The 9,984-nt window shown below is 49.7% G+C and overlaps 1 protein-coding gene across 2 annotated transcripts; it reads left to right on the top strand.

Moving 5' to 3' along the window:
- The first annotated feature begins 2,221 nt into the window (after positions 1–2,221).
- PPIA (peptidylprolyl isomerase A) lies at positions 2,222–8,859 on the top strand. 2 transcript variants are annotated; one of them, XM_055293235.1, is made up of 6 exons: positions 3,909–4,021; positions 5,980–6,046; positions 6,472–6,502; positions 6,619–6,707; positions 6,929–7,101; positions 8,518–8,859. In XM_055293235.1, exons 4-6 carry the CDS (start codon positions 6,699–6,701, stop codon positions 8,651–8,653), a joined length of 318 nt encoding a protein of 105 aa, XP_055149210.1. In that variant the 5' UTR covers positions 3,909–4,021; positions 5,980–6,046; positions 6,472–6,502; positions 6,619–6,698; the 3' UTR covers positions 8,654–8,859. The 2 variants fall into 2 exon arrangements, with proteins under 2 accessions (XP_055149209.2, XP_055149210.1); XM_055293234.2 differs by lacking the exon at positions 5,980–6,046 and having other exon boundaries at positions 2,222–4,021.
- The last annotated feature ends 1,125 nt before the right edge of the window (positions 8,860–9,984 follow it).

Raw genomic sequence — 9,984 nt, 5'->3', positions numbered from 1 at the left:
TTCATTTACTTTTTTTTTTTTTTGAAATGGAATCTCACCCCATCCCCCAGACTGGAGTGCAGTGGTACGATCTCGGCTCACTGCCACCTCCACCTCCCAAGCTTAAGCAATTCTCCTGCCTCAGCTTCCCAAGTAGCTGGGATGACAGATGTGTACCACCATGCCCGGCTAATTTTTGTACTTTTAGTAGAGATGGGGTTTCACCATATTGGTCAGGCTGGTCTTGAACTCCTGACCTCATGATCCGCCTGCCTCAGTCTCCCAAAGTGCTGGGATTACAGGCGTGAACCACTGTGCCCGGCCCTAATTTTTGTACTTTTTAGTAGAGATGGATTTTCCCTGTGTTGGCCCAGGCTAGTTTCGAACTCCTGGCCTCAAGTGACCCACTTACCTTGGCCTCCCGTAGTGCTGCAATTACAGTGTGAGCCACCATGCCCAGCTCTGCCCAGTTAATTTTTGTATATTTAGTAGAGACAGGGTTTCACTATGTTGTCCAAGCTGGTATTGAACTCCTGATGTCAAATGATCCACCCGCCTCTGCCTCCCAAAGTGCTAGGATTACAGGCATGAGCCACCTCACCCGGCCTCATTCATTTACTTCTTTGGAGGAGTTCCTAACTGCTCTAGGTTTTAGGATGGAGAGAGAAATTGAAAGAATTTATGCCTGAAGGCCTTGGGCAATTTTTTTTAGTGTCAGATGAGGACAAGTGGCTTCCTTAAGATCACAAAGCAACAAGTGATGTGGAGTGGGGGGTAAAAAAGCAGTTTCCAGTTTGGCTTTGCTAACACTCATAGGCCATTACTCTGAACAAGAAGCCAGAGCCTTACTTTACACATCTGTAAAATAGGGATAATGGGATGGTGGTGAGAACAAAACAACATAGTCTAAATTTCCAACACAGGCTGAGCATGGCGGTTCACACCTGTAATGCTGGAACTTTGGGAGGCCAAGGTGGGAGAATCCTTTAAGCCCTGGAGTTTGAGACCAGCCCTGACAACAGAGCCAGAACCAGTTTCTGTAAAAAAATTTAAATTAGCTGGCACAGTGGCTTGTGCCTTTAGTCCTAGACATTTGGGAGGTTGAGGAGGGAGGAATGCTTGAGTCCAAGAGTTCGAGGTTACAGTGAGCTAGGATTGCACCACTGCACTCCCGACTAGCAACAGAGTGAGACTCTATCTCGAATAAATAAATTCCTCATGGTTATTAACAATGGCAAGAGGCTAGAAACTGTACTTCATCTATCAGATGAATTCTCATTTTTGTCTCACCACAACCCTGCCCTGGTTGTGCACATGAAGAAACTGAGTTTTAGAAACATTAAATAACGTCCAGGTGCAGCAGCTCACGCCTATGATCCCAGCACTTTCGGGAGGCTGAGGTGGGCGGATCGCTTGAGTCCAGGAGTTTGAGACCAGCCTGGGCAATGTGGCGAAACCCCATCTTTACAAAACACACACACACAAAATGAGCTGGGTGTGGGTGCATGCCTGTAGTCCCAGCTACTTGGGAGGCTATGGTGGGACGCTCGCTTGAGCATGGGAAGGAGAGGCTGCAGTGAGCCGATAACACACCACTGCACTTCCAGCTTAGGTGAGAGTGAGACCTTGTCTCAAAAAAAATGAAAAGAAACATTAAATAATATCCTTAACATTGCAACTTAAGTGACAGCCCAGGATATATCAATTCCCTTGTAAGGTTTTTTTTTTTTCTTTTTTTTGAGACGGAGTCTTGCTCTGTCACCCAGGCTGGAGTGCAGTGGCGCGATCTCGGCTCACTGCACGCTCCCCCTCCTGGGTTCACGCCATTCTCCTGCCTCAGCCTCTCTGAGTAGCTGGGACTACAGGCGCCCGGCACCGCGCCCGGCTAATTTTTTGTATTTTTAGTAGAGACGGGGTTTCACCGTGGTCTCGATCTCCTGACCTCATGATCCGCCCGCCTCGGCCTCCCAAAGTGCTGGGATTACAAGCGTGAGCCACCGCGCCCGGCCAACCCTACCAATGTTTTCTGGTAAGGTTTTCTTAACACCAGTCACATAAGTGCATTTTATATTTTTGTTTATTTGAGACGGAGTCTCTCTCTGTCTCCCAGGCTGGAGTGCAGGGGCGCGATCTCTGCTCGCTGCAACCTTCGCCTCCTACGTTCCAGCGATTCTCCTGCCTCAGCCTCCCAAGGGGGTAGCTGGGACTACAGGTGCGCGCCACCATGCCCAGCTAATTTTGTATTTTTTTTTTTTTTTTTTTTTTTTTTGAGACGGAGTCTTGCTCTTTCGCCCAGGCTGGAGTGCAGTGGCGCAATCTCGGCTCACTGCAAGCTCCGCCTCCCGGGTTCACGCCATTCTCCTGCCTCAGCCTCTCCGAGTAGCTGGGACTACAGGCGCCCGCCACCACGCCCGGCTAATTTTTTGTATTTTTTTAGTAGAGACGGGGTTTCACCGTGGTCTCGATTTCCTGACCTCGTGATCCGCCCGCCTCGGCCTCCCAAAGTGCTGGGATTACAAGCGTGAGCCACCGCGCCCGGCGCTAATTTTGTATTTTTAGTAGAGATGGGGTTTCACCATGTTGTCCAGGCTGGTCTTGAACTCCTGACCTCAGGTGATCCTCCCGTCTCGGCCTCCCAAAGTGTTGGAATTACAGGCGTGATCCACCGCACCCGGCCTATTTTATTTTTTGAGACAGGGTCACACTCTGTCGTCCCGGCTGGAATGCAGTGATGCGATCACCGCCCACTGCAGTCTCGACCTCTGGGCTCAAGCAATCCTCCCCGCCCAGCCTGCTGAGTAGCGACCGCCACCACGCCCAGCTAATTTTTATTTTTATTTGTAGAGACGGCGTCTCTCTAAGATGCCCAGGCTGGTGGCTGATGTCCAAGTCCTGAGCTGAAGCGATCCTCCCCGGCCTTGGCCTCCCCGCCTCCTAAAGCGCCAGGTATGAGCCACCGCGCCTGACCTACAAGTGCATTTTAATGAAAGTATTATTAATGTCTTTGCCTGAAGAAATTCGCTTTTAAATTGTGGCTTATCTTTCACCCAGAAATCAAAGCACAATTCAGCCCCGAGGCGGGGGCGGTAGGAGCTGGGCGGGGCGGGGGCAGGGAAAGACCAGGAGCAGAGATTCAAAGAGTTAAGAGGGCAAAATATGCACAATGCATCTTCACAGGTAAGAGCCTGGCCAGGCTCCTGTTTTAATGGCTTCCTCCTGAAGAAGATTCAGCAGAGTGTAAGATATTTTCGGAAAGTAGGGCATTTTGAAAGTATTTCATAATCTCTCAAAACCGGAGCCTGCTCCTGTCCCACCTCGTTAGAGAAAACAGCGATGCTCAAAGGCAACCTCCTTCCTGACACTGCCTGGTAGGACGCGACGTGGTAGTTGCCCGAGCGGAATGCGGACGCAAGGCTGCTCCTAAGTCTCGGGGACGCGCCATCCCCATTTCCGCTCGCGGAGGCGTAGGGTCTGGGCGCGGGACCCCAGTCGACCTTGACTGGCGGCGCGACCTTGAGGCCTGCGTTCGCCTCAGTTGCCCCCTCTGTGCAATGGGGAGACGCGCCTCATCGCTTGACAACGGCCGAAGAGCCGCCGCGCTTCCGTCTCCCGCGTGCGCGCGCGCCATGCTGCCCACCCCCGTTCCGCACTGACCCTCCCCCGTGCCCCGCGTCCCGTACTGCCGCCCCGCCCCGAGTCCCATGCCGCAGCCACCGCGACGGAGCCCGCGGGCGGGAACCTGCCTCCGCGCGTTAGCACGCACGCGCGCCTCTCGTGTCGTCCCCACCAGCGCCGGCTTCCGTCTGTAGGCCAGATGCACTGTCACTCTGGCGAAGTCGCAGACGCGATTGGCCAGGACGCAGGCGCGAGACCGGGCTGCGGGCGGGGCCGAACGTGGTATAAAAGGGGCGGGAGGCCAGGCTCGTGCCGCTTTGCAGACGCCGCCGCCGAGGAAAACTGTGTACTGTTAGCCATGGTCAACCCCACCGTGTTCTTCGACATTGCCGTCGACGGCGAGCCCTTGGGCCGCGTCTCCTTTGAGGTCGGGCGGGCGGCGGCGTGCGGGAATGGGGCCCAGAAAGCGGGCCGGGGTCGGGGTGGGTGGTGGCGCCCCGAAGGCCCGGGCGCGGGGCGACCCTTCTTGAGGGGCGAGCGCGGGCGGGCGGCGGCGCCATTTCCTGACGAGGGGCCATTTTGGGAGGTCCGCGAGGCGCGGTGAGGAGGCCGGGGCGGCGGCGGACAAAGGCAGGCGGGGCGGCTGCGCGGCCGTTGGGGGAGGGGGCCCGCGTCCGCCTGCCCGCCTCATGTGGCCGCGCCCTGTCCTGCCCGACGCACGTGCTCGGCGGCCGCGCTCAGGTCCGCGCCTTGAGAGTCGTTGGGCTCCGCCCTAGCTCGGCCTGGGAACCGCATACCGGAGCCAGAAGCGCGCTCGCGAGCGCTTAACGACCGCCTTCCTGGGAAGCTGTCCCCTGGCAGGCACGGGTGCTTTACATTCTGAGCTGAGAAGCTGTTTGCTTGAGGGTTTTTCTCAAGGATCGAGGCGCGGTGTGAGCCCGTCCATGCTCAGTCCTGTAGATCCCGGGAGGCCATGTTATAAAAGGAGACTTGCTGGGATGTGACGGGTTGCCACTTGAAATATCTTCCATTTGGATAAAGAGGAATATTTATACATGTGCCCCAAACGTCCCTCCGTGTCCCCTACCCCCAAGCGGAAATGTGAAAATGGGCCTTGCCTTTGCTGGTGCCCAAGGACCGCCTTCTACTGCAGTGACGGCGCTGGCGGGGGAGGCGCACTTGAGCCCCTCCCGATTGTCCCTCTGCCTAGCAAGCAAGTTGCGACTGGCCACAAGGCAGGCCTCTTCTGACCAAGGTGGATTACCAGTGATTACCTAATTAGTTTTGAGAGCGTTAAATGAGTTCTTCAAGATCAGTTGTAATTACAGCGTAATATCTAAACTTGGCGTGTGTCTTAAAAATTAAATATTGAGTGCGATTCCATTCCAGTGAACATGGATAGACCTTAGGGAGTAGCGAAATAGGATGTTAGTGGTTTTATTCCTTTAAACCACATCTCAAAAGGCCACCAATGGCTAGTTTGGGATCTTATTCCGAAAATAGATTGATCCTCATGCAGTCTTCGTGAGGACAGGGCGATTTCCTTGTTGCCTAGGCTGTCCCTAGTGCCTGGCACATAGTAGGCACTGAAACACTGCATGTTAATCCACACCCCACCCCACCTATGACTGTAGTCAAAGCTGGTAAGTGACAAGGGCTTTCGTGGAAACCTGGCCTGACCTAATGCTAGGCATCAGGTTACCCAGAGAGCTTAAGGGAAATGAGAAAGGACTTGCAGGTCGTGATGAGAATGGAGGGGTAACTGCCAATGAGGGCTTTGGCTTTAGCGAAAGTCTGAAAGGGAAGCCATAGTAACTTAAATGTATTACAAAGCTCTGAGAAAAGCTGATGTTTTAGAAAGACCATAGATTCTAGGTACAAATACCTAAAAACTAAAAAATAAGCGCGTTGGCCAGGCGGGAGGATCACGAAGTCAGGAGATGGAGACCATCCTGGCCAACATGGTGAAACCCCACCTCTATTAAAAATACAAAAATTTAGCTGGGCGTGGTGGCGTTTGCGTGTAATCTCAGCTACTGTAGAGGCTGAGGCAGGAGAATGGCTTGAACCCCGGAGGCGGAGGTTGCATTGAGCCAGGATCGAGCCACTGCATTTCAGCCTGGCGACAGCGAGACTCTGTCTCGGAAAAAAAAAAAATACATTGTTGTAAGAGAAATAAATGTCCACGGATACTAATAGTTAATTCAGTCACGTCTGTGAAATAGCTTATAAAATGCTACTTTTAAACAAGCTGTTTTTATGAAAGGGCTTGTAAATGCTTATGGTTTTTAAGCTACTTCTCTAGCCATAATGTATTATACATTCAAGAAAGGTTCACAACCAGATATACTAGAAACCAATCTTTATTTTTTACCCCACTACTAGGTAAGGGGCCTGGAAACCAAGAAGTGACTGCTCATCTAATCCATAAAGCTATGTTAACAGATTGGAGGTAGTAGCATTTTCATTACAAGTGACTAAAAGAACAGCTATTTACCCCTGATCGTGCAGCAGTGCTTGCTGTTCCTTAGAATTTTGCCTTGTAGGTTCTAGCTCAAGTTGGGGGGTGGTGTTAGACATTTAAGAAGCCATATATCTTTTCAGAAGTAGGTGTGATGTACTACTGTGATGAGACACTTTCTAGAAGTCTCACTATTTAAGTTATGACTAGTTCTGGATTTTTGGCATGTCTTTGGGTTTCATGTTTCTTAACCCAACTGCCTGCAGGGCCTTATGGCTGTCAGGAGCAGTTCTTGGGATTTAATTACTGAAGAAGTATTCTAGTGAGAAAATGAATTTATGACTCAGAAGCCCCTAAAGACATGGGTATTAAGCAACAAAATAAGCAGATGTTAATTAACTAATTTTCTCTTACAGCTGTTTGCAGACAAGGTCCCAAAGACAGCAGGTTGGTCCATTTTCTAAGTTTAACAAAGAAGTTCCAATTGTGACAATTTGTGTGTGTGTGTGTATATATATATTTTTTTATGTATGTATATGTGTGTTTAATTTTTTTTTAAACAGAAAATTTTCGTGCTCTGAGCACTGGAGAGAAAGGATTTGGTTATAAGGGTTCCTGCTTTCACAGAATTATTCCAGGGTTTATGTGTCAGGTACGAAATTTACTGAATTTTATTTTATTTGGGTTGCTCCCTTCATTTGGGATTGAGCCAGAATATTTCAGGATACACATATCTGAGCTGTTACTCTACCATTTCGGTTCTGTTTAACCCTTCTATTCAGTTTGAACTTGGGTTTAAAGTTTGAACCTTGCAGATTTGGCACACTTTATGGTTATGTTGTCAGAAGTGACATTTTTCCTATATATTGACAGGGTGGTGACTTCACACGCCATAATGGCACTGGTGGCAAGTCCATCTATGGGGAGAAATTTGAAGATGAGAACTTCATCCTAAAGCATACAGGTCCTGGCATCTTGTCCATGGCAAATGCTGGACCCAACACAAATGGTTCCCAGTTTTTCATCTGCACTGCCAAGACTGAGTGGTAAGGGTACAACATGGCACACTAACCACCTGACTAAATGAAAAGTTGCCCTGGGGGGAACGGAACAAACACTACTTGTTTTCTTCAACCTTTCCTTCCACAGACTTTTTCATCTCTAAGATACTAGAAGAGCATACATAGCTACAAATATAGCCAGTGTGATATAGAATGTCAGATACTATAATAGAAACTGGGCACTTAGCTGGGTGGTTCAATTAAGTACTACTTTTTTGAAATGGAGTTTTGCTCTGTTGCCCAGGTTGGAGTGCAGTGGCACGATCTGGGCTCACCGCAACCTCTGTCTCCTGGGTTCAAGTGATTCTCCTGCCTTGGTCTCCTGAGTAGCTGAGAATACAGATGTGTGCCAGCATGCCTGGCTAATTTTTTGTATTTTTGTGGAGACGGGGTTTCATCATGTTGGCCAAGCTAGTCTTGAACTCGTGATGACTTAAGGTGATCTACCTGCCTTGGCCTCCCAAAGTGCTGGGATTTCAGGCATGAGCCACTGTGCCCAACCAATTAAGTGCCTTTTTTTTTTTTTTTTTTTTTTTTGGAGACTGGATCTCGCTGTATCTCCCAGGTTGGAGTGCAGTGGTGCCGTCTCAGCTCACTGCAACCTCCTCCTGGGTTGAAGCAATTCTTCTGCCTCGGCCTCCCGAGTAGCTGGAACTACAGGCATGCACCACCACTCCCACCTAATTTTTGTATTATTAGTAGAACCGGATTTACCATGTTGGCCAAGCTTGTCTTGAACTCCTAGGCTCAAGTGATCTGCCTGCCTTGACCTCCCAAAGTGCTGGGATTACAGGCATGAGCCACTGTGCCCGGCCAATTAAGTGCTACTTTTATGTTACTATTTTTTTTTTTTTTTTTTTGAGACGGAGTCTTGCTCTGTCACCCAGGCTGGAGTGCAGTGGCGCAATCTCGGCTCACTGCAAGCTCCGCCTCCCGGGTTCACGCCATTCTCCTGCCTCAGCCTCTCCGAGTAGCTGGGACTACAGGCGCCCGCCACCATGCCCGGCTAATTTTTTTGTATTTTTAGTAGAGACGGGGTTTCACCGTGGTCTCGATCTCCTGACCTCGTGATCCACCCGCCTCAGCCTCCCAAAGTGCTGGGATTACAGGCATGAGCCACCGCGCCCAGCTTATGTTACTATTAATAACATGCGATTGGTTGGGTTTTTTGATTCTTTGGGTTTGGTTTTGTTTTGTTTTTGTTGTGTTTGTTTGGGGGGGGGCAGTTCATTCTATATGTGTAACTTTAATGGTAATTGGAGAATCTATGTTTAATGACAGTACAAAAGGCTTTAGTTAAAAAAAAAAAAAAAAAAAAAAAGCTACCTTTCTCATCTTGGTTCATGACACATGGAGGCTGCTTGTGGTTGCCAGTCATAGTGATTGTTCTTCCCTTTCAAGGTTGGATGGCAAGCATGTGGTCTTTGGCAAAGTGAAAGAAGGCATGAATATTGTGGAGGCCATGGAGCGCTTTGGGTCCAGGAATGGCAAGACCAGCAAGAAGATCACCATTGCTGACTGTGGACAACTCGAATAAGTTTGACTTGTGTTTTATCTTAACCACCAGACCATTCCTTCTGTAGCTCAGGAGAGCACCCCTCCACCCCATTTGCTCGCAGTATCCTAGAATCTTTGTGCTCTCGCTGCAGTTCCTTTTGGGTTCCATGTTTTCCTTGTTCCCTCCCATGCCTAGCTGGATTGCAGAGTTAAGTTTATGATTATGAAATAAAAACTAAATAACAATTGTCTTGTTTGAGTTAGTGTTGATGTAGGCTTTCTGAAACATCACTTGTTTGCTTAATTCTACATAGTACTTAGATTTTTTTTACTTTCCAGTCCCAGGAAGTGTCAATGTTTGTTGAGTGGAATATTGAAAATGTAGGCAGCAACTGGGCATGGTGGCTCACTGTCTGTAATGTATTACCTGAGGCAGAAGACCACCTGAGGGCAGGAGTCAAGATCAGCCTGGGCAAGATAGTGAGACACTGTCTACAAAAAATAATTAACCTGGGCCGGGCGCGGTGGCTCACGCTTGTAATCCCAGCACTTTGGGAGGCCGAGGCGGGCGGATCACGAGGTCAGGAGATCGAGACCACGGTGAAACCCCGTCTCTACTAAAAATACAAAAAATTAGCCGGGCGTGGTGGCGGGCGCCTGTAGTCCCAGCTACTCGGAGAGGCTGAGGCAGGAGAATGGCGTGAACCCGGGAGGCGGAGCTTGCAGTGAGCCGAGATTGCGCCACTGCACTCCAGCCTGGGTGACAGAGCGAGACTCCAGCCTGGGTGACAGAGCGAGACTCCGTCTCAAAAAAAAAAAAAAAAAAAAAAAAAATTAACCTGGCCTGGTGGTGCATGCCTAGTCCCAGCTGATCTGGAGGCTGACGTGGGAGGATTGCTTGAGCCCAGAGTGAGCTATTATCATGCCACTGTACAGCCTGGGTGTCTCTCAGAGGTAGGCAGAGGCAGGAAAAGCAAGGAGCCAGAAATAAGAGGTTGGATCAGTGAGTTCATGCATTTAGAGGTGTTCTTCAAGATGACTAATGTCAAAAATTGAGACATCCGTTATAGTTTTTTGTTTTTTTTTTCTTTCTGGAATGCAGTGGCACGATAGCTCACTGCAGCCTCCACCTCCTGGGTTCAAGTGATTCTAGTGCCTCAGCCTCCTGAGTAGCTGGGATTACGGGTGTGTGCCACCATGCCCAGCTAATTTTTGTATTTTTAGTACAGATGGGGTTCCATCATTTTGGGCAGGCTGGTCTCAAACTCTTGACCTCAGCTGATGTGCCTGCCTTGGCCTCCCAAACTGCTGAAATTACAGATGTGAGCCACCGCACCCTACCTCATTTTCTGTAACAAAGCTAAGCTTGAA

The sequence above is a fragment of the Symphalangus syndactylus genome, chromosome 9 (genome assembly GCF_028878055.3).
Source record: "Symphalangus syndactylus isolate Jambi chromosome 9, NHGRI_mSymSyn1-v2.1_pri, whole genome shotgun sequence".
NCBI lineage: Eukaryota > Metazoa > Chordata > Mammalia > Primates > Hylobatidae > Symphalangus > Symphalangus syndactylus.
The sequence above is the reverse complement of the archived record's forward strand: the minus strand, read 5'-3'. Positions and strand labels throughout refer to the sequence as shown.